The 24,618-nt window shown below is 37.1% G+C and overlaps 1 protein-coding gene across 22 annotated transcripts in view; it reads left to right on the top strand.

Moving 5' to 3' along the window:
• The window catches only part of Mysm1 (Myb like, SWIRM and MPN domains 1), a 52,960-nt gene that overhangs the window by 11,279 nt on the left and 17,063 nt on the right, over positions 1 to 24,618 (top strand). For 12 of the 22 annotated variants that reach the window (XR_010043203.1, XM_063236584.1, XM_063236585.1 and 9 more), the window contains exons 6-18: positions 933 to 1,031; positions 7,061 to 7,797; positions 9,622 to 9,752; positions 10,543 to 10,646; positions 11,392 to 11,469; positions 13,425 to 13,510; positions 16,665 to 16,719; positions 17,013 to 17,063; positions 17,724 to 17,798; positions 18,261 to 18,449; positions 19,447 to 19,579; positions 23,581 to 23,686; positions 23,860 to 23,917. Coding sequence is in view for 18 of the 22 variants with exons in the window: in XM_063236584.1 (XP_063092654.1) it covers positions 933 to 1,031; positions 7,061 to 7,797; positions 9,622 to 9,752; positions 10,543 to 10,646; positions 11,392 to 11,469; positions 13,425 to 13,510; positions 16,665 to 16,719; positions 17,013 to 17,063; positions 17,724 to 17,798; positions 18,261 to 18,449; positions 19,447 to 19,579; positions 23,581 to 23,686; positions 23,860 to 23,917 (1,902 nt within the window). In the remaining 4 variants the exon portion in view is untranslated. Of the gene's footprint in view, positions 1 to 932; positions 1,032 to 7,060; positions 7,798 to 9,621; positions 9,753 to 10,542; positions 10,647 to 11,391; positions 11,470 to 13,424; positions 13,511 to 16,664; positions 16,720 to 17,012; positions 17,064 to 17,723; positions 17,799 to 18,260; positions 18,450 to 19,446; positions 19,594 to 23,580; positions 23,687 to 23,859; positions 23,918 to 24,618 lie in introns of all 22 variants that reach the window. The other 10 variants (XM_063236583.1, XM_063236596.1, XM_063236593.1 and 7 more) reach the window with 5 other exon arrangements.

The following is a 24,618-nucleotide window of genomic DNA, read 5'->3' as shown; positions in this document are numbered from 1 at the left end:
TATTCCATGGAGTTACTGGTTGTATCCCCACTTTTTTAACCCATTGACACAGATTACTTACAGTGAATTCTTTGGGGCTTGAGAGAAAGAAATCGTATGATTCTAAATGGTAAAGGAAGATATTTCCTTCCTTTTCTCTCACATAGGTCTGCCTTTTTCATTTTGAAATTGGCAATACTTTCTTTGCCCTTGTTAGTGTCCCCTCCTCAGTTTTCTGAGTCGTCACTCTCCCAAATATTTATACTTTACCCAGTGCTCGTATCTCCAGAAGTATTGACATTACCAAGTTACTTATTGAAAATAGAAGTGAATCTTCACTGAGTTAGCCTCAGCTACTTACTGGTTTTAAAAATAATTAATTCTTGCTAATAATCTTCCCAGAAATACTTCTGAATTTTAAGAAATTGCCCATGTGAGCCAAGCATGATGGTGCCTGTAAGCCCAGCAGTGAGAGACTGAGGTAGAAAGAGCACAATTTGGAACACAGGCTGAGCAACTTAATGACTTAGATCTTGTATCAAAAACTGAAAAAGGGCTGTGGATGTAGCTCAGTGTGTGAAAGCCGAAGGGTTGGAGAGGAAAGGCAAATGAAGTCATTTGACTAATACCATTATAGGAATGAAAGCATCTGATACGGGACACATATTAGACATACAGAAATATGGAATTTGGGCACAAAAAGATCTTGTAATTTATGCAGAATAGGTTCACTTGATCCTATAATGGAAAATGTAGCCTGCCTTTGGGCACATATTTTTTTAAGAACATAGTTCAGCTGTGGAACATCATAATTACAGTAAGAATTCATATAGTTAGGTAATGGATCTTAAACTTAGATGTTATAAGTTTTGAGTTTTTTAATGTGGCATTTGCTTTTAAAACATTAGTTAAAGTAAGCTAATCAAAAGTTATTTATTTCACTTTAATAACAGACTAAATTTGGTCGACGGTGGACCAAAATTGCAAAGCTAATGGGAAGTCGCACTGTTTTACAAGTGAAGAGTTATGCCAGACAGTATTTTAAAAAGAAGGTAAGCAGGATACAAATATCCTAGTACATAATGATACTGTTTAAAATTCTAAGATATGAGCAAGCAGAAGTACTTAATGTAGGAATTAAACTTTTTTTATAGTATAAAATTATTTTATATTGTAAAATACTATATAGGTGTTTATTTTTAATACCATATAGCTATCTTCAGTGTTTTGAATGTTACTATCAAGTAGATACTGTATTATCATCCCCTTTTGTTTCTTATAATTAAATAGAAGGAAAAATATTAATTCAAAAACATGCTATGAAGAAAATAGTATTTCTAAGAGAAAATTTTAGAAGTTTTGTCCTCTGGAAAATACTTTCATTTTTAAAATGTTTACATTATAGAAGCTTTAATTGGTACTTGCAGAATATAAATGCTGCTGTGATTCTGAAATCTATTTAATAGTAATGGAAGTTTTACAATTGTTATGAATTGTTTGAAAAGTTTACTAAATTGTAGTATTCAGAAAGATAGATACATAGTCTAATTCCTTAGCCTTTCAAGTAATGTGTGCTGTATTCAGTTGTAAAGTTTTGATAGTTAGAAATTTTTTTTAACTTGTTCCGCTTGAACTCTACCAACATAATCATAAAATTTGGAAATGTCTTAACTGAAATATGGTGTTTTGTGTTCATGTAAATAATGTGCTCTCTGTCTTGTATTCAAGATTTCCCTTAGTGTTAGCTTGGATTAAGTGGATTCACGTTACATCTATGCTCTCTCACCACAAGATAAAAAAGCAATTTCAGAGTAGCTCGTCAAGGTTGAGGTATTAAGAAACTTGGTTTTGGGGCTGGGGATTTAGCTCAGCGGCATAAGCGCCTGCCTTGGAAGCAGGGAGTCGTGAGTTCGATCCCCGGTACCGATAAAAAAGAACTCTTTCATCCTGCCTCCCGAACTAGAACGTGGAGTTTGTGTGGGAGTGTCAGTTGTGTTCAGAAGACTTGGGTAAATGGGCACAGTTTAGTATTTTAACAGATGCGAGTTGTTTTATAAAATCTAATGCAAAATGTGATCTGAATTTTTAAGATTAACAGCAGGAGACAAGGGAACTGGGGATGTAGCTCAGTGGTGGAGTGCTTGCTATGATAACACACAAGGCTCTGGGTTTGATCCTCACACTACTGAGAACGAAAAGCAAAAACATAAAACCAGCAAAAACCAAGAGACTGCAAATACATAGGAAAATTGTTAAAGGCTATTTTCAAGTTATATATCTAAATTTCCTTTTCTCATTGTCTCTGTATAGTGAGCTAATTAACTCCAGATACATGATTCTAGAATTCTGTTATGATAAAAGACCCATAATTACTTACAGCTGTCATATGCCTTGGATTGTCGGTCATTGAGAAGATCTTTCAGAAACTTTGTATATAAATATTTTTATTTGAGGTCATATTTACTCATTGACTCTCATTGTCTTATTACCAGATACTTAAGGGATAGAAGATAAGAAAGACAATTTCATGGCTTCAAATGTAAGGTGTGTAATACTGAAGCTGCATTAAATGAACCTGCCAAAAAAGATTCTTGCTTTTAAATGAGAGCTGGTTTTGGTTCACTGAGTGACTATGTGAGATAGAGTCAAATAAAGAATTACTTTGCCGTGATAAATGAAATTACCAGACGTGAAAAATAAGCCTTTGTGAATACATTATATCTTTTAGAATACTTTATTCTAAAGGTAAGTTGTTAGTTAATTCTCTGTGGTTGATCTGAACCAGTACCCTGTTTTAAACAACATTTTAAAAAAGTGGTAGCTCTATATAGATCATAATTACTTGATTAATAAGACTCATCTGAGGATGAGTGAGACACACATGTATGGAAGTTTTAAATGGCAGTCTTTTACATTTCAGGGCAGTTCTAAACCCATTTTTTTATTTAAAAGAAGAAACAGAAAAGAAAAACAAAAAGCAAAAGAGATGAACAACAACAAACCCAAAACAGTAACAGTATAGGTTTTCAAAACAAGATGATAGGAATTCAATTTAATATTGCATATTATTACCTTCATAAGGGTTGCTTAGATTATCAGATATAGACGTGTGATATTGGTCTAATCATATGAATATTAATTGTTCTTTTCTAAGAAATAATAGAATTAATAATATAGTCATTTTAGCTATCTTGTGTGTGTGTATATATATGTGTGTGTGTGTATATATATATAAAGATAGCTAAAATGACTATATTACTAATGCCATATATACACACACACACATATACAAATTTATGTCTTTTTCCTTTTCCCTTCCTTTTTTCCTCCTTTCCCCTATCCCAGTTACTTTTCCTCTTTGAGCAGTTTCTTACTCTTACAAAGTATTGTAGATTTTAGATCTTATTTGCTTTTTCAATTTCTTACACTAGGGAGACATCACGGTATTTACACGTGTGAGTCTGATTTATATCACGAGTATGGTCTCAAGTCACGTCCATTTGCCTATTAGAAAAGCCTCAATGCAATCTTTATAGCTAAGTAGTACTCCATTATATAAAAATACATCTTTTTTACCCATTCCTTGATTGATGGGCACTTGGTTTGTTTCACTTGGCTATTACAAACTGTGCTGCTATAAACATGAGTGCACATGTATCACTGTGATATGTTTTCAGTTCTGGGAAAATGCACAGAAGCAGGATAGCTGGGTCAAATGGGATCTATAATCCTAGCTTTTTGAGGAATCACCACATTGATTTCCACAGTGGTTGCATCAGTCTACACTCCTACCAACAGTGCAGAAGTGTTCGTTTTTCCCCAGAGCCTCTCCAGCACTTGTTATTGGTTGATTTCTTGATCTTAACCATTCTTTCTGGAATGAGACAGTCTCAGTGTTGTTTCAATTTGCATTTCTCAAATAGCCAATGTTGCTGACCACTTTTTCATATATTTATTTGCCATTTGTATTTCTTCATCTGAGAAATAAGTATTCATCTCAGATGTGCATTTTTGGATTGAATCTTTGAATTTGGGGGACCTGATTATAGGAATGTGTCCATTTCTTCTGTGTTATCAAACCTATGAGAGTAAAAGTTTTTGAAGTTGGTTTTGATGATCTATATTTCCACAGGGTCTATATTGAGTTCACCCTTTTCATTTCCTGTTGTGTGGATTTGAGTTTTTGCTTTCTTCTTTTTGGTAAGGTTGCCTAGGAGTTTATCAATTTTATTTATTCTCTCAAAGAACCAGCTCTTCAGTTCATTAATTCTTTGTATTGTTTTCTTAGTTTCAATTACATTAATTTCTACTCTGATCTTTATTGTTTTCACCCTCCTTTGAGGTTTGGTCTTGACTTGCTCTTTTTTTTCTAGAAGTTTGAGGTGCAGCATTAGGTTGTTTATTTGTGTTCATTCCATTTTCCTGCTGTGGGAGTTTATTGCTATAAATTTCCCCCCCTTGTTTCTGCTTTCATTGGGTTCCACAGATTCTAGTAAGTTGTATTTGCATTTTCATTCAGTTGTAGGTATTGTTTAATTTCTTCTTTAATTTCTTCTGTGACTCATTGGTTGTTGAGAAGAGTAATTAATTTCCTTTTGTTTATGGGGTTTGTGGGTGTTTTTATCGGTAATTTCCAATTTTATTGCGCTGTGGTCAGATAATATGCATGGGATAATTTTGGTTGTTTTGCATTTACTTAGGCATGTTCTGTGGGCTAGCATATGGTCTGTTTTAGAGAATGAGCCATGTGCAGCTAAGAAAAATGTGTATTCTGATCTTGGGTAGAACACTTAGTACACATCTACTAGGTTCATTTGTTACAGGCTTGATTTAGTTCTGTTATTTCTTTGCTGATTTTTTTTGTTTGGTTGATGTTTCTCTTTGTGACAGTGGTGTGTTAAGTTCCCTCATTATAACTGAATTTATTTGATTTTTCATGTCTACTAAGATTTGTCTTACATAATTGGGTGCTCCCATATTTGGTGGTAATCTCTTCCTCTTGAAGTTTTCCCCTAACAAGTATGTAGTGACTTTCTTTATCTCTTTTGATCATTCTTGAAGTTTACATTGTCAGCAAACAGAATAGCTAGGTTCCTGTCACACGGAGCATTGTTTTTTATCCTTTGACTGTTAGTCTGTAAATTTCCTTTTGAGTTAAATGTGTTTCTTGTATACAGTATATTGTTGGATTTTGTTTCTTAGTCTGCTCTGCCAATGTATTTCTTTTTATTGGTGAGTTGAGGCCATGTATATTGATGGATATGACTGATATGTGCTAACTTATCCCTGATATGTTATCTTTCTGTTGTTGGTTTTCTAGTTTTTCTGTGTGTTTGTCCTGCTTAGTGGTTTCCTTATGCTGTTGTTCTTGGAATTGTTATCTTTATCTCTTTCTAGATTATCTTTCAGCATTCTTTGTAGTGTTGGTTTGGTGGTCATGAATTTCTTCAGCTGTTTTTTCTCATGGAAGTATCTTATTTCTCCATCAGTTTTCAAAGATAGTTTTGCAGGGATATCAATCTGGGTTAGAGGTTGTTTTTCAGGACTTCAAATACTTTACTCCAAGCTCTTCTTGACTTGAAGCTTTGTGTTGAGAAGTATGCTGTGATTCTCTGGCCTTTCCTTTGTAGTGATCTCTGATAGCTTTTAGTATTCTGTTATTGTGCTGAATTTTTGATATCCGAATTTATTGTATGTCTGGGTGAAAATTTATTTTGAGTATGGGTAGTTGGAGTTCTATATGTCTCACTTATGTGTATATCAGACTCTTTTTCCATGTTTGAAAATTTTCTATTATTTCTGTAGTAAGTCATGTCATTTGTGTTGGCCCCTGGTTTTTTGTTGACACCTATGAGTATTATATTATTTCTCTTTGCAGCCACTGAATTGTTGTTTCCTGATTCCATGATATTTTTGAGATCTATTCTTTTGTGATCATAAGCTTGCATCCTGTCTTCAAGATCTGAGAGTCTTATTTTCAGCTTCATTCATGTAGTTTTGCCAGCTTTCAGTGGAATTTTAATTTCCTGAATATCCCTTTGAATCTGTTTCATGTATTCTAATTATGTCTCATGTTGTTCATTCAAGGTTTCCATCATTTTCATATGTTCCTGTAGCTTTTTTTTTTATCTAGGTCTTCTTTAGATACACTCAATGTTTCTTTCATGTTTGTCATTTCTTTTTTTATGTGGGGATTGTCTTTGATCTGATTTCCTCTATATCTTCCCAGAGTTGTTTCTTTACTTAAATTGCTATCATTTCAGAAAGTTTAGTTGTGTGATTTCCAGTGTTCTCCTTTTCAGTGTCTTCTGGGTTTGTTCATGGTGGGCTGGAGGACTGAGACTGCATCTTGCTCTTTTGTTTTGTCACTCTGGAACCCGTGTGGCTAGCCAGGCACCCTCTTGATGGATTGCACTAGAGCACTGCTCTGGGCAGAGCTTCAGTCTTCTGATATCCCTGTGGCTAGTTGGGGTGCACCCCCCAAACTATAGCTCTGGAGCCTGCTGCTTTGTGACCTGATGGATGGCACTGGGTTTCACTGGGAACCTGGGCTGGGTAGAGTTGGGATTCTCCATGCAGCTAGCAGGGACACATCCCTGTGCCTGGTTGGGAGGAGATCAGAACCTCCAGATCCATGTGGCCAGCTGGACCACACTCCTGAACTATGGAGCTGGAGCCCTGTGCTCTGAGGGATGGAGTTCAAATTCTCCAGGACCCATTGATTAGGCTGGTCACTCCCTGTTGGGCTGCTCTGGGACTCTGGGCTGGGCAGGGTTCTTTTCCTTTGTGACCTGTGAGGCTGGCTAGGCAGTTTCTGATGTATTGCACTGGGACACTGGATGAGGAGCACTCAGATCCTCCATGCTGCTGGCAGGGACTCACCCCCAGTGTGGCACTGTCTGGGCCTTGCACATAGTTTAAAGGAGTTCAGAGCCTCTGGACCACACAGCTAGCCTAGACATATGTCCAGAGTATGGCATCTCTAAGCCCATTTTTAAAAAGCACAATAGTTTAATATACTATTGACATGCACTTAGCTTAATATTTATATAACACTTTTTTGTTTCTGATTTTTAATAAGGTAAAATGGGCTCCTGAGAAAGAAACACACAGTGAGAAGAGCAGCAGTGATCTTCAGGTTGAAAATAAAGCTGAAGGGGCGGAAGCCCAAGTGCTGTCGTGTGTGAGGGAACATTTGGACCCTAACTTGAATGCTGTCAAGATTGAAAAGTTGTCTGATGATGAAGAAGTGGACATCACAGATGAGGTAGACGAGTTGACTTCTCAGACACCGCAGAAGAATACCAGCAGTGTTCCCTCAATGGGCAGTCCTAGTAATAAAGCATGTGAACCCAGTCACAGACAATGTGTACTCCAGGAAAGTCCCTTTTCTGAATCTTCCAGAGGCTATCTGCGTAATATAAAGCAAGATGAAACAGAAGTGCATTTAGGCTCAGAAAATACACTGTGGACTGAAAAACAGAGCAACAGTGCCACAAACTCAGTTGAATTAAACCATCAGAAACAGAGTCAGCTGCGTGATGGAAACACAATAATAGACAATGCCAAGTCAAAATCTTCAGAGCCTTGTGAAATTCAGAAAGATACAAGTGATAATGAAGTGCTTTTTCATTCTTGTCAAATGGTGGAGGAAAGTCATGAAGAAGAAGAGCTTAAACCACCAGAACAGGAAGTAGAAATAGATAGAAGTGTCATTCAAGAAGAAGAAAAACAAGCAATTCCTGAGTTTTTTGAGGGACGTCAAACTAAGACACCAGAACGCTATTTGAAAATTAGAAATTACATTTTGGATCAGTGGTAAGAATTACATTTTAGGTGCTGCTTTGAAAACATATGCTCTGAAGTATTTGACCAGGACTATTCAGGCTTTAGGATTTTGCTGTAGTGACCTCAGCAGTGTACACATATCACCATTTCAGATTTTAAATTTCTCATAGTGATACTTTTACATTGTCATCTTTTGTTAACAAAACCTTTAGAGTGTTGGGGGCCCTGGAGAAAAAAACAGTAAATAATTGTTTTATGAAGCAATTTCTCTATGAAGAGTGTGATGTTGTATACCTGTAATCCCAGCAACTCAGGAGACTGAGGCAGGAGCATTGGTATGAATTCAAGGCCAGCCTAGTGAAACCCTGTCTCTAAAAAGACATACACACAAAGCAGTTTCTTGCTATAGTATTGGAAGTTATGCAACATGTGACTGAAAAATAAATGTTAAATTTTTAAAAATCCAGTAAAAGACATTACCATTAATCACTCAAAATACTCTGTCCTCCCTTTGTCATTTTCTTGCCCCTTTCTGAAGCAGTCCAGAAGTTTTCCTGTGTATGAGTTATGGAAAGTACAGTGAGTGCTACTCGAGGAGGCAGGCTTATGAAAATGTGAGCCTCACTTATGGGACCTGGCACTGTGTGCCATGCTCTTCCCCAAAGTCAGGAAGACCGTGGAAGGGAAAGGTTTGAATCAGTGCAGGACACAAAGGCAGCTGTGACGGTGTGTCTGAAGTATGCAGGAGAAAGGACTTCCAGAGTCACTCCAGTAAGGCTGGGATAGGTGCCTTCTGAGGGAAAGGGAGCATTGTGAATGAGTTAGAGGCAGTATGTTTTTGTTTAAATACCCACCGTATTTTTTCAGGGCCTTGTCGAAAACTACTGTAGTGGGAAAGGGAATTTCCTTCCAGGTTTATCACGTACCTTCAGTTCATAGAAGGAAAAACTTGGTGTCAAGAAAATAGTGTCATTAAATGTAGCTGGATTATAGAAATTATTTTCCTAAATACTTACTTAAATGCTTTGAACTTGTGGAAAAATGTGCTAATAGTTCCTTCAGTGGGGTACAGTAATTGTCTAAATTGTCAGTGTATTTTCTTTGAATTACTTTGAATTTCTTTGAATTTCTACCTTGTTAGCCTAGATACTTTAAAAGTAATTTGAATTTTTTGTAGCTTGAACTGGGCCGGGGGACAGAGGTCTGCTTGTAAATTGGTTCCTTCTGTTATCAAAAGTGCCCTTTTTAGTCAAAGATCTGGACTTCTGGATTTGATTTTGAATCTGTACATAAATAACTCCCCTTTTTTCTCCCCCATACTGGAGATTAACCTGAGGGCCTTTTCACTGAGCTCCATCCCTTTTTAAAATTTCGTATTTTGAAGCAGGATCTGGTGAAATCACTAAGCTACCTAGACTCAGTTGGAATTTTGAGATTCTTCTGCCTCAGCCTCCCAGAGTACTGGGACTAATTTCAAGATCCTGGGAAAAACTGTAATCTAATGGGTTTACTATTAGGACAAGAATAATACTTGTAAAAAAAATACACTGTGCAGGTAGTTGTAAGTTACTGTGTCTTTTAAAAGTATGGTATTGGCCTGAGGATACAGCTCAGCAGCACAGTGCCTGCCTGGCAGGTCAGGTACAAGTCCTGAGTTCAATTCCCAGTACCAAAAGAATAAATATTTAAAGGTATTTTATTTCTGAAAAAATATATTTGAGTATCATCCATTATATTTACTGTACATTTACACATTACAAGTCCACAAAAGGTTAAGATATTTCAGATTTCCCAGAAATCTTTTTCCATGCTTTTTATTTGTACAGAATCATTATACCTCTGATTCTTAATTAGGGTGATACGGAAACCAAAATACTTGAATAAGACCTCAGTGCGCCCTGGCCTGAAGAACTGTGGGGACGTCAACTGCATTGGGCGGATTCACACGTACCTGGAGTTGATAGGAGCGATCAATTTCGGATGTGGTAAAGACAGAAGCCCTACATTTTTTACGCAGCATTTCTTATCTTTACACAATATCTATTAATTCATCTAATGTTTAGAGTTCAAATAGATTTGAGAGATACTATAAAATTACAGAAAAAGTATTAAGATTTTGTTGTAAAATGTATCTGCCTATTCATTGACTTAAAAACATTTTGAAGAAAGCTTTTGCATAATGATAGGTAGTTAGAACCTTATCATCGTGGTTTCAGTGCAGTATACTTTCAGTATACATAGGTGAGATGACCAACCAGCATACTTCCTGGCAGGGCATTTCATTTTATTTAGAAACAGAAAATTTAAAGTCTACCTTGAGGTCTGTTCCTCACGTTAATGGCTTGATTTGCCTAAAGCCACGTATTCCATGTGTTGAGAATGCCTTTTCAGGAAAATGAAAATGTTTCAGCTACCTTATTGGGCTGGGGATTTAGCTCAGTGGCGTAACCATGAGATTGTGAGTTTGGTCCCGCTACCAAAAAAAGAAAATGAAATCATGTTTTCAGTATTAAACTGCCAAAGTTAGCAGAGTAGGTTCAGTACTTGTTTAATAAGAAATGTTTAGTAAGGCATTAAACTTCTTGCTTCCTAAATAACTACATTTTAATGTCCTTATAATAATAGCATTCCTTTATTTGAGAACTACTGGGTAGCATATCACATACAGGATTGTGGAATAAGCATTGTAAGAGCTCAGCTAATACAGATGTGTCTTCCTGTTAACAAAGGACTTTCATAATAATAGATTGTTTTATCTTCCTTAAATCCCAATAGAACAGGCTGTCTATAATAGGCCACAACCGGTTGATAAAGCTCGAATCAGAGACAGAAGAGACGCAGTGGAAGCGTACCAGCTTGCACAGCGGCTGCAGTCTATGGTAGGCAGCCGTCTTTCCCCACATTGCTCTTTCCTGTGTAGGAATGAATGCCTGCCTCTGTAGCTGCTGAGTGAACTTTTGTCCTCTTGTGTGTCACCTTTGCCATTGCTTTTCTGTCTTCACTTTTGGGTTGGTTTGTGAGGCAAAACAAGCTATAAAACCTTAAAAATAGAGTAGCTAGAGGGTTCTAGGTCATATGCTAGCCTTTAGCAGCCTGGTCCATTTTAAAGACCTCAATATTGAAGTTTTAAGAACAGGATATTAATACTGTATTCAGTGAACTTTGTAACTTTTCTGTATTTCTATTACCTGGCAAACTTTTTAAGGTTAATACATAATTATTTTGCTTCTAGTGCAGTTTCTTCTCACATGTGGTAAAAGCCATTTTCTTGATGGTTAAAAAATTTCTTAAAGATATATTTGTCTTGAGTGTTTTAGCTCCTAAATGGTGAATGAAATGAAAATTGAAGAGGTGCAAGTAAAATGAGAAAATCAGCAGCGCTTCTGCTCCCAGCAGCGCGCACCTGCTCTCCTGTGCCAGCATTCTCGCCTGAGCTGGCCAGGAAGTGAGGTGCTGCTGAGTAGGGTGCTAACTGTTGGATGTGAATTAACAAAGCTTAGTGAGTCGCCGACAGTTAGATCGCTCTGCTCACGCAGATTCATACTTTCTAAAGAATTACGGTTTTTGTTTTGCGTATGAGTGGGTTGTGATTTCTCCACCTGTTGCTTTTTATTTTCATCACAGCGCACTAGGAGGCGGAGGGTCCGAGACCCTTGGGGAAACTGGTGTGATGCAAAGGATTTAGAAGGACAGACATTTGAGGTAACTGGCCTTACTGTTTATGTCAGTGTACATTTCTGTGTCTTAATGTCATCTGTGTTGCCCCTGCTTTATGCGTTCTTGTATATATATTTTCATTCCCAAATTATCTGCCTAGACCTTGCCAATAAACAGCAGAGTGAAAGGTCAAGAGTTTCACTCATTTTCAAAACTTTGATTCTGTAGCTCTGCATTCTCATCTCTAGTCAAATAATATATACCAATGTAAGAAGTGTGCCCAATTTATTTCATTAAACAGTTGCTAAATGGTGTTCTGAGATAACAGTTAAAATGCTGTTCTAAATGTCAGACATACTGAATTATAAATATTGAAGTGTTATTTCTAATAATAAAACCTAGGGCCCCCCAAAAAATATAGGTAATGAATGTTGTGGTACATTGGTATATATGTATGCACATATGTGTCCTGAATATATAATTTGTTAATAACCAACCAGTAACCAAAAATAGAGTGAGTGTATATGTATTACCAAGAACACTTACTTAACTTGAATGAATCCCTTATTTTTAAATTTATGAATATAGCTGATCCTCCCTTAAAGGATTTTTTGTAAGAAATAAATGACATATATGAAAGTCCTAATATTAGATACTCAAACAATACATTGCTACTTAGTAAATGTTAGCTTCCTCTCTTCTCTCCTCCTGCTCCTAGTCCTTTGGGCATTTTGGGAGGTGGAGGCGGCAAATTTGAGATGAGGTCTCACTTTGTACCTTGAACTCACTATATACCCAGGCTGCCCTCAAACTCACAGCAGTCCTCCTGCTCAGCCTCCTGAGTGTTGTGATTACAAGGGTGTGCTACCACACTAGCTGTCCTAGGAATAATTTTAAGTAATAAATTGTCCCTTCCTGTAAGGGACTTATACTTCTGGTAAGAAAGACAAAGCCTGTGCTAAGTTGGTCCAGTAATTGTAAGAGCCTCCCAAAGAGGGTCAGTAGAAGAATCATCTCAAAAAATAGCTGAACCTGGACATGGTAGCCCATGCCTATAATCTCAGTATGCTAGGAGTATGAGGCAGGAGGATCATAAGCCCAGTCTGGACAGTTTAGCAACTTAGAGAGACTGTCTCAAAATAAAATACATAAAGAACTGGGGATGTAGCTGTGTGAAGGCCCTGGGTTTAATCCCAGCTCTACAGAAAAATTAAAAAGAAACAGAAGAATTCTATGCTGAAGGAGGGACACAAGAGAAGCAAGACATTGACAGTGCTGGATATAATCTGAAAAAGCTGCACAGTTCATTTCAGCTAGAATGTAAGGTTAGGCCGGGGGTTTAGCTCAGCAGGGTAAGCGCCTGCCTGGCAAGCTTAAGGTCATGAGTTTGATCCCTGGCAAAAAAAAAAGGAAGTAGTAGAATTTAAGGTTAGTAGTAGAAACGGCGTGGAATATAAACTTTAATTCATTTAACTTCATCATAATACTATGATGTCATTGTTGTTAGTAGGAAACTAAAGTATGAAGGTATCATAACTTGCCTGTGCTTATCCAGCTGGGAAAGAGCAGAACTGGTCCTCCTAGCTCCAGAATTTCTGTGGTGCTGTGGGCTCTTCCACGCTCACCCCACATCCCCAAACCAAATCCGGAACCTCACATGCTAGGAAACCCTTTGACCACTGAATCACTGAGCTGTCTCCTCAGCCATCAGACTCCAGTAGTTTTCATATCATGACATTGTCATGTCTTTCAGTCATTAAAGGAAAATTCAGCATAGTAGGAGTTGGTGGGTAAAAACAAGAACAAAAGACCCAGGTGGTTTTGATACCACTAATTAAAATGGGCAAGCCAAGAGGACTTTTCAGTTTGATAGGGCTGTGTTTTTTGAAACTGTTCTTTAAAAATGGTGTCCAGCACGTGTGTTAGTGTGTTTTAGTCTCATCGTAGCAGTTTAGTCTGTCTTCTTGTTCTCATATGCCTTTAAATCTGATTTATCTTAGCATCTCTCTGCTGAAGAATTGGCAAAAAGAGAAGAAGAAAATAGCAAACCTGCTAAATCTTCAAAAGTGTCAAGATCAACAAAAAGGTACAGTGTCATGTTACATAATTTTTAAAAAATTTATCACATATGATTAGAAAATGTATGGAAAAAAATCCAGTATCGGTATTATACTGTTCACAAATGTATCAGGTAAAACCTTTTTAAATCTAATAAAGTGAAAAATAATTGGTTAGATTTTGAAAATTATTAATTCTACTCATATCAGTTTGGAAACCTAAAGCTACAGTTTTAGAGTACATATTCAGTGAGCATGGATGGTTCCAACACGTGTGGCAAGGGTTTTTTCTGTAACCAGTCATCTAGGCACTATGGACATAAGGTGAAATACTTTTGAAACACCTGCCAACTTGCTTATTTGCAAGTTGTTTGGGGATATGGAAATTGGTGTGTGTGTGAATATGTATACTAAAATTTGTATTCTCTAAAGTTAAAGGTCATCAAATAAGCAAGGTTCCTTGACTTTCTAGATCTCACTTCTGCAAGTGCCCCATTGAAGAAAATGCAATCCATCAGTGTCCCTTTGAAAACAAGATATCCAGTAATGCCACTAGGTTGTTTTTTTTACCAGTTGTTTGTTCTTAGGTGAGACTTGCTTGGGTCCTTATAAAGTAATAGTTCAAATAGCTGACAGTGTTAGCTGTGTTTTAAGCACTTCACGTATATCAGCTCATTTGATCTTTGTAACAACTCACTGCAGTAGTTAATAGTATTCTATTTTGCAGATGAAAACTAACAGGCAGAAAAGGTACAGTAACTAGTTATTTGCTGATGCAGTTGAGTGGTGGATCTGTAATTTAAACCCAGGAAGTTAGACCTAAGAATCTATATCCCTTGTAATATATAATTTATTACATTATATATGGCCTCTGTCAAATAAAAACTAAACTTCTACTCTCCTTGTGAAAGTAGACTATAAAAATACATTCCTCAAAAGAAAAAATACATTCCTCTATGAGCCACAACTCATCTAGTATTAAGAAATTCAATTTTCTGAGTCTCTGTAAGATGTACATTCATTGTGAATTTCAACTCATTGCCCCAGACTTAGCCACATTTTACATCCAGATCTGCTTTCTCTCTTTAGCCTTTCTATTATTATGTCGTCAGCATTTCAATGAACTTGCCTTTTTTGCTACTCGTTCCCAGATAAAATGTTTTAAGTGGAATAAATGTAAACCTCAGACATTATTCAGTCAACTACATATATTCCTACATTTAACCTTTTTTTTAAAAAAAATCTTATGTAGAAGTAGAATTATGGCAGGTATCTTATTTAATTTCAGATAAAATATTTGAGTATGCAGCCTCCTAACTTCTAGCATATCATTCCTATCAAAAATATCTGTGATCAAATTATTATGATTTATATTGCACGAACTCACTAATATTCTTAGTTACCTCTCCACTTGGTAAATGCTCACCAATCAGCTGTTTAATAGTCTTCCGAGAAATTTGCCAGAATTCCATATCTAATTTTTCTGAAGTCTACTTTTTTTCGTATTTTAGCCCAGGAAAGTTGCCTATCATTAGTCCTCAAATCACTTTCTCATTCTATGCAGCTCTCAAGAAATAGTGACAATACTTCTCAGCTATATAGATCTTAGGTGCCGTGAGATGCAGTTACTCTGTTCTGTTTCTCTTCTCTGCCTTAGTTCCTTTTTATTCAGTTGACTTAAAGGCCTTCAGCAGTGTTGTTGAGCACTTGCTGTGTTGGACCCTGCTCCAGGCCCGTGGGATACGCACAGTACAATGTGGAAGACCAGCTGGACACCTCTCCTTGAACAAAGAGCAGTTATCTCTACTTTGACTAAACCCAGCCCTGTCACCATAACTGACACGAATAGAGCTGGCTAGGCTGTTTCGTTTTCTGGTCAGTTGGCCTCTAGCTGAAATGCTGCGATGCATAATCTTTGACGCTAGGCCACAGTCGCTGTTTCTCTGTGACTCCCCAAACATGGTTGAGCCAGGCAGGATATAGAGCTACCAGGTTGTCAACGGGGTTCCAAACTTGAGCTAAGAAGTTGTGACTTCCCAGGGCAGAAAAGTCTACACGTCGGAATTGAAGCATCAGGCTCTAAATAGTTAAGTGCTACCCAATTGTGTTATGCAGATCAGTCTTTCAGGCCTCCTGCATAGCCCCACTGGCAGTACTCATTGATTTCCTGCCATTCTCGCTGTCACTCATCCTTAAACCATTCCCTTCATGAATTAATGAAATCCAGGCTGGTCCCTGGGTCAAGGCCTTTGTTCCAGTGAACCCTTCCTGATCAGACTTAGGACTCATTGGCTCCCATGACTATAAATATGTCTTTGTGTCTTTATTCTTGCCGTGGGTTGCACAGGAAGTGGTAGATTGGAATTCTAGTAACTTTTCCATGGGATTACAAATATAAACTTCCTGGACCGCCATAAAGATGGGAAAGGGCTCTATGTAGTACAAAGCAGAGGAAAGTGTCTTGGAACTACCTTGTCCTCTTTGGAAATATGGGGATTGAAAAGTCATATTCTTCTCCAGTTATGTTAGCAAGAATATATTCCTATTTTTCTTTCTCTGACCATAACCTTAAAAAACCTTGTATTGTCCGTACGATTTTTCTCAAATATCTGTAGTGATCAAAACCCTTCTGATACTTCTTTCAGATTAATACATGCTTTTGTATCTAGCCTTGCTCGAGTTCCTTCTTTCTGTCTCTGCATGTAAAAGAGGAGTTTACCATAGGACACCTGTGTGCTCTAATTTCTTCAGGAGAATTGTTTGTCATTCACTTATTCAAACAGTATTTATTGATGCCCTTTCTGTGGCAGGCACAGTAGAAATGACTGAGAAACTCGACATAAACTTCTTTCAGGTCTCATATTGGAGATTCAGTTACACTTCATTCAAAACACTGAATGTTTTAAAATCTTATGGTGTAGAGCACATCTTTATTTTATACATGTCAAATGTTAAAAGAAATTAACATGACTGAACTATTAAGTTCCAGTTTTTTGTCAAATCTAAAAGCAGTTCTTTTAATAGGACTATATGGAACAGAATGTCTCCTAGTTCAGTATTTTTCTCATTGAGATATAATTTGGGCTTAAATTATTGGTACACATTTTCAATTTTGTAAATAAATGTTTTTTTCCTGACCTTGTTGAGATTATATTAAAAATGTATTTTTTTTTTCATTTTCAGTTCATTTGATCCTTTCCAGCTGATTCCTTGTAGTATTTTCAGTGAAGAAAAACAGGTACTGTGTATCAATACCTATAAATAATGTCCATCAGTTAGGAAATATTTATTCTTTTTGTCAAACTGTATTTAGGCTCAGATGAGTAACACAAATGGAAAATTTAAAAAATCTCCCTGCTGGGGTTTTGAAGAGTAATTTAAAAAAAAACAAAGTCTAGTTTTGCTGAGCCTTGGTCAGTGATGAAAATTTGGCAGAATTCTGTTAGGGAAAGAAAAAAGGGTGGGTGTCCAGTGAGTGGGCAGAATAAAAATCTCTATTTTTATGCTTCGCCATTTTTTTTTTAATTTCAGGAGCCATTTCAGGTGAAAGTGGCTTCAGAAGCACTTTTAATAATGGATTTGGTAAGGATAATCTATTGCATTTAATTAGTTATTCTGATTTCTATTCTTGTATTTTTATTGCAGGCTTAAGAGTATGGAAGACGTGTATTTTGGATTTTAACTATCCTCTTTTACAAGGAATCTAAAAATAAGTCTTTTCTTTTGAAGAAAAGTCAGACAATTGAATGTTTCCATATTTTAGAGAAATAAATTAATGTGAGTTTTGCAGGCTGTTTACTATCATTAACCCTATTTTCATTTCCTAATATCACGTCTGCTGCCTTTTCTGAAACAAAACATAGCTTCTATAATTTGGAGGTTCCTTGTTTGTACTAAACTACCAATACATCTAACAGTTATGTTTGTTTGTAGTGCTTTTTAATAGAATGACCCAGAGGGATTTTTACTTTACATCCTTAATATATTTTTCTCAAATAAAGAGATCAAGTAATGTCCTTGTTTTGTAAATGAAAAAGTGGCATTTGGAGCATTTGATTTGAGCTCCTCAGCCAGCAGTGAGAGTAGACCTAAAATCTGAGTCTTTGTGTGCCAAGCTAAAACTAGTTCTCCTGAAAAATGTATTTTGTTATACTCAGAAATGACCCCTATGATAGCAAGTTTCATTCTGATTTTCTGTGAGATTTGTGCATGTGGGCTAAGTCTGTCTTGTATTTCTTTTAGCATGCTCATGTTTCTATGGCAGAAGTAATTGGTCTGCTAGGAGGAAGATACTCAGAAGTTGATAAGATAATGGAAGTAAGTTCCCTTTTTTCAAATACGGTTTTAACTACCATTTAGTTCTTCAATCCCAACTGCTTCATAGAATTCAGTGTCTATAATGAAAATGCAGGCATTACCTAAGATAAATGTGAGAATATCTAAATGTAGAAAGTTATATATTCCAAGAAATGACTCAACATTGTATATATTAAGCATCTGTTTTCCCTTCAGAAAACAGGCCTTGTCTCTTCACCCATAAAAAACTAAAAATATGTGCTAGTACGTGTACTTGAAAGTTGGTATGCTTCGTCTCCTCATCATAAACTATAAGAATCATTGAAAGAATACCGTCATATAACCATTATGGTGCCCTCATTTGATTAGCAGGATGTATGCTGAGTTCCTAGCCAACAATTACACTTTTGACATATACTTCATTTGGAAGTGACAGAATGAATGATACTTCCATATAATCAAATGAGGATTGATCCTTTATAGGTCTGTGCAGCAGAACCGTGTAACAGTCTCAGTACAGGACTACAGTGTGAGATGGATCCTGTATCACAAACACAGGCCTCAGAAACCTTGGCTGTTAGAGGGTACAGTGTGATTGGATGGTATCATTCTCATCCTGCATTTGATCCTAATCCTTCCTTACGAGACATTGACACACAGGCCAAATACCAGGTATGATTATAGTTATATGGGTATTTTGTGTGTATAGTCTCTAAATGATTACACACACAAATACCTATTTTTGTTAAAAAGCTTTTAATGTTTTTAGCTCCGCATTTTTAATATTTATATATGGGGTTTTTAAGTAACTACATTTTCCTTAAATTTAAAAAATTTTTATTAGTGCATGTTTGCATTACATGATTGCATTCATCACGGGTAGTGGTACAGATACATACCACATCTTCATTCTTTTTACTTCTTTCCCTTCCCCCTTTCCTACATGTCCTGCGTCTGTGTAAGCATTTGGAAAGTCAGCAGTTTTATTTAGTATAGAAAAGCCATAAATGGTCCCCAGAGCCTTTAAAAATTAATACAGACAACTAGGATAAGAACTGAAACTAAGTGAATTAATTGGAAACATTAATATATTTTGCCCCCTGAAAAACACTTTTTGTTTTGTTCTGTAATTTTGTTTGATGCATGTTTTTTGCTGTAGGCAGCTGTTTGTAAATTAGTACATTAGGAATACAACTGAAAAGTAGTCAATACAGTTAGTAAATACATTCATGAGAAATGTAGACTTTACAGACCATGTGTTTGTTTGTTTGTTTGAGGTACTAGGGATTAAACCCAGAGCCAGATCTTTTTTATTTTGAGACAGGGGCTCTCTTTAAGTTATCCATGTGGGACTGAAACATGAAATTCTCCTGTCTCAGCCTTCTAAGTACTGGGACTTCAGGGATGTACCGTCACACTTGGTTGCTAGTAAGTTTTTTTGAGTCATTTCTGATTGGGGTGGATGCATTTTGGCCTGAAATTTTTGCAGCGTGAAATGAATACATAGGCCGTTTCAATTTAGTAGCTGTTTGAATAGGAAGTTTTTAATGCACCTTTTTGTTTCATTTTTTCCATTATCATTTCCCCATAGATATTTAGAATGTTGTGTGGATAAATATTGATGTTTAAACTTAGATAGTTGAAACTAGTAAAACTTTTCTTATTGTAGAGTTACTTCTCAAGAAGAGGTGCCAAGTTCATTGGAATAATTATTAGTCCCTATAATCGAAACAATCCTTTGCCATATTCCCAGATGACCTGCCTGCTTATCAGTGAGGAGATCAGCTCAAATGGCTCCCATCGTAAGTTTTCAATGGTAACAACTTCCTATTTTATCCATCCTCTTTTCTTTGACTATTGCAAGTTAAAGAATTTGCAACACTGAGAAACCAATGGAAAAAAATCACTGCGTATGTGCCACTTAGTGTAACTCCTCACTTTTGTAATGGACTTGTCTAACCATGGCCACTGTGCAGGACTAAAATGGGAAGAAAAGCTGGTGATGCTGTGCACTGGAGATGGTGTCATTCAGAGAACAAAGACCTGCTCCCATGAAAATATTTGTAAATGTAGACTGGCTTTTTCTGGGATGGCATGGTAAAAGAAAAGATTGTCCCAGCTTATTGTCATCTCCCCAGGACTAACTATATCTGGTTCATTTTCTTTGTGTTTTAAGAGAGAATTTGATTGGTGTAGCCCATCGTACAACTTGGTACCTCTGCAGTTCATAGTTTATGAGCTAGAGAATCAGTGCAGCAGAGTAAGAGGAGGAAAAGAATATGGACAAGAAGGATAGTCAGAACAATGATGGCACCTCTAGGGTACTTGTCTCTCTTCTCTGTCCTTCCTTGTTCAAATTAGGGTTTTCGCTGGTCAGTGGCACTGCGTTTAGCACATTGCATCTTCCCTTTTTATGAGGTCTTTGTGAGTACATATGACTCATTTTCATTTTTTTATTCTGTTTCTGGCACAAAGCCTGGCATATAGCAAGTACAAAATGAATGTGTAATAATTTCTTATCATTCTTAATCATCTCATTTAGAGGTCCTGGATTTGATAAGGGCTTCCCAGCACTGCCCCCATGTCATTTACTGTTAGTTGTTCTATTTTTTATGCATCTGCAATTCTTTTCCTGCCTTCGTGGTCACTTTTGTCTTTGACTGTAATTTGTCTCTTCATTAAAGTTTTGTTAAATTGAATAAAGTGCAGGGACTGTCTTCTCTGTGTCCCCAGTAGCACCTAGTTAATACCCTTGTTTAAGGGAGGTTGCCACTGTGCTTTTTATTGAATGAAGAATGCAGGCATTAGCTGTAGTCCAGAATTTTTGTAAACTGTATAGAGAGAAGGGTTGCAATAAACTTCTCAGCACATTCATTTCTTACAGTTCTAATGCATAGATACATTTGACTCTAAGTTTAAACTCATTAGCATCATGTGAAATTTATTCAGTGCATGCAATTCTACTTCCAGCTAAAATAAAGAAACAAGAACCCCTGAAACAACCAAAACATTAGGCAAAAAATACATACAACAGTGCTTTTTAAGATACAACTTAAGGCAATAAGAGAAGATGATTGCTAAGAGATTGGAAGCAAATGAACTGGCTTTCAAATTACCCTCACTTCTTGACTTGAAAGAGTTTCATGGCAAAAGGAAGACACATCTACCCAGAACCTGGCTGACTCAGCCAGACCAAGGCACTTAAGTTTCAGAAGACAAAGAGAAAGTTAGATCATTCGAGAGTGACTTGAGATGTGTAGTAGATGCTCTTTAAGCATATAATGACTACAGATTTGTGTGGGAAGGAACCATCTCAGACTGGGGGAGGAACTGCTTCGTAGAACAAGCTTACTCTGGGCAGCGCACAGGCACTCAGCACTGTGTTACTCAGACGGCTGTCTTGGGCAGGGTGGCCTCCTCTACAACTTGTCTGTCATCCTTACCATATCCAGTGTTGGATCATAGTCTTTGGCCCTTTGCTTTGTGTCTCCTGGAAACCTAGTGCAAGAGTCAGGGTTCTCCAGATGTCATAGAGTACTTTGTGCTTTTACAGTATGTGTAACTCAGGGGCTACCTTTAAAATGTTTTTAATGGCTATTCTCCATACTTGCATCAGTCAGAAAATATTATTTGGTGATTAACTTTTTCAATATTTTGTTGGATAAAAACGCTCTGCATAGAAGGAAATTTTTGCTGTACTGCCATTTTTAAGCTTAGAAAAAACCTTCAATAATACTGAATAGAATTGCTTAGAGAGAGAGAATATATGTGTGTTTTCTTTAGCCCTGATTAAAAATGCATTAATTGTCTTAACTATTCTCATTTCAACTCAAATAAGGGTAAAGGTCACTCAACTTGTTAGTATCCCACCTACTAGTTATTTTACCTTGGATGGTTACTTAACCTTTCTCTCTTTTGCTACATCTGTTAAAAAAAAAATATTACTTTGCTTATAAGGTAGATACAAGGATTATCAGCAGTGTGTGTGAAATGTTAGCAGGTTGATTTTCAATAGATGGTAATGATTGTTGCTGATACCTATCTGCTTGGTACATAATCAAAGCATGTCAGGTAAATTACTGTTACAATTAAAAGAAATTTGCTATTGTATATTACAATGTGCATTCTTAAATTTCTGGTTTCGTGAAATGGAGGAGAATTGATGACTCAGAGAGAAAGATACCAGTCATCACCAGGCTGCTATCCTCTTGCTTCCTCCCAAACACCTGAGAAAACAAAGCATACTACTGGTACTGCATATTTTCAGAGCAAATTACTAATTAAATTGTTTTATTGTGAAGAAATACGTTCATTATTTTTGCCCTGGGTGTTTCTATACCTTTTGATTTGCTGGCATTTTATGTACTTTTGAAAAGCCTTAATTTTTCAAAAAAAGTTGAAAACATCGATTCTGATCTAGTCATGGTGGTACAAACTTGTTATCCCAGAGATGTGGAAGTGTGAAGGTCCTGGGCTTAGTCTCAAGTACTGAAAAAAAAAATCTTAAGTCAAACCATCTAGGGCTTTGAGGCCTTCTTCGTGTATATGAGCATGAACTGTTGTGACTTTCCGTGGCTCCGTGTCCACCAGAACATGGGAACAGTAATAGTAACTGCTTCATATTGATGACTTCAGCTATGTAAAGCACCCAGAGCCTGGCATGTGACAAGTGTTCGTGTGTTGCTCTGTAATGAGACAAGCCTTTGGTAGTGACTCAGTTGAGCTTTTGATAGACCACAGATACGCTTACATGGGAGTGTTAAAAAGGCGTATGCGACATTGCCAAGGCAGCTTACCTCGTGGTATCTTAGCCTTTGTGGCTCCCTACATGATGTCCCCGTGGCTTCTTTTTCTCCAGTGTTCTGCTTGAACACTGACTGCAGTGCAATTGCTGCCTCCCCAGACTTTCTCTCGTTGCTGTCTGCTCTTGGATTGGCACCTGGAGGGAGGGGCAGAGTGTGGGCTCAGAATGGGGCAGACTTGCCTGCGTCTGAGATTGCAGGCTTTCCCCTTGCCAGCCTCAATACCTGTTTGACATCTCAGCTTTAGTTTTTTCATCTGTAAAACTAGAAATAATGCTTCTGTCCTAGTCACTTTGTCACTGGGACAGAATACTCAATACCCACAAGGCAAGTTAAAGGGGGAGAGGTTTATTTTGGTTCCCATTTCTGTTTCATGGCGCACTGTGACAGAGGGTCTGCAGAGGAAGAGCTGTTGGTATCATGGCAGCAGGGCGGCAACACCAAAAGTAAGCAGGTCACACGCACCCCAGACCTGCCTCTTCCACCAGGTGCTGCCTCCTCCTGCAGGCTGAGCTATAGCAGCCCTCACCATTGCTGGACCTCTCCAGAACACTGTCTAGGATCCCCTGGGGCCTTTGGGGGTGCCTGGATACAAACTGTGTCAGCCACCTTCCTGATACGATTTATAAGCCTTGTAACTTGTGTTTTTAAAAACACAAATTTTAAGACAACAGTCCCAATTTAAGTCTGTGCTCCCTTCCATTCAAAAAGTCTCTTGGTTGGGGTGATAAATTGTACAATAATCCTACCACCCCCTGTGCCTTGCATAGTATCATTATGAAGTGGCATCGTGATTATTAATAGGTTGGCATTAGTATGCTTGGTGAACCAAGTACAGTCAGGCAATAAATATTTAATGAATACTCACTGCACTTAAAGTGCTGCTGAACTGATCTGCCAGGCTGTGGTTTTTAAAACACTGAAGGGAATTTTAGGTAATTAAAAGGAGATTTGAGATTCAAGAAATAGTTGGTAAATGTTCCTCCTTTATGCTTTTCTAGGTTTACCTTACAAATTTGAAGTACACCAGATGTTAGAAGAACCTCAGTGGGGATTAGTACTTGAAAAGACAAGATGGATAATAGAGAAATACAGGCTCTCCAGTAGGTATGTGCTGGGTTTGAGATGCTTGCACATCTGCTGTGTTTCTCATTAAATCAGGTTTCAGAGACAGCCCGAGTTAAACATAAAATTGTGATGTATGGCATCCGTGACAGTTTGTTTCACAACTGATTACTTTCCAGTATTTGTTTCATCAGTGTGTTTCCTTCTTCCTACAGCAGTGTCCCCATGGATAAAATCTTTCACCGGGATTCTGACCTGACTTGTTTGCAAAAAGTAAGCTGCCCTCAGTTTAACTGGTGCCATTTTTCATAGAGCCCAGGGTTGTTCACCAGCACTTGCTCTCGCGTGATACCTGATACTTTGCAGACATGTTTTCTATGTAGTGCTTCTATTGCTTTTCCTTTTTAAAATTAATTTCTGGGAGATAATTAGGAATATGTTTTCTTGCTAGAGCTTCACATAGAAAATAGTATTTTAGAATAAATTTGTCAGCACTAACTGGTGCATTTCTTAGCAGATTATTATTGTGCACAAAGGAGAACTTTTTTCTGATTTTAGCAAATTCAGAAGCAACTTTTAGCCTTAACAATTGATCATTTTTAAAGCGATAGTATAAATATAACAAATTTAAGCAGCCATTTTATTTAACTGGTGGAAGTAAGAGCTTAGAATTATTTTATTGCAGTTCTGCAATGATTAAAATTAGTATAATGGCAACATTTGTCTGCTTATTTTGTAAGAAATTTGGAAAATGTAAATGTATTATGTACCTTTTGACTATTTTTTATCCTGTTTTTTGTATCCTATTCAAAGACTAACGTGTATTTCTAGAAAATAGACCATAGCTAGCATCCTGATTTTGAAATGGAAGACTCTTAAATTTCTTTGTAGGTATCTTTTTGCTTTTTTTTTCATTTGAGTACCTCAAACCCAGGCTTTGTGCATGATTCAGGCACTGTACTACATTCCCAGCC

This window comes from Cavia porcellus, unplaced genomic scaffold (assembly GCF_034190915.1).
Source record: "Cavia porcellus strain 051 isolate PalLab524CR breed Dunkin Hartley unplaced genomic scaffold, mCavPor4.1 scaffold_25, whole genome shotgun sequence".
Classification (NCBI taxonomy): domain Eukaryota; kingdom Metazoa; phylum Chordata; class Mammalia; order Rodentia; family Caviidae; genus Cavia; species Cavia porcellus.
The sequence above is the reverse complement of the archived record's forward strand: the minus strand, read 5'-3'. Positions and strand labels throughout refer to the sequence as shown.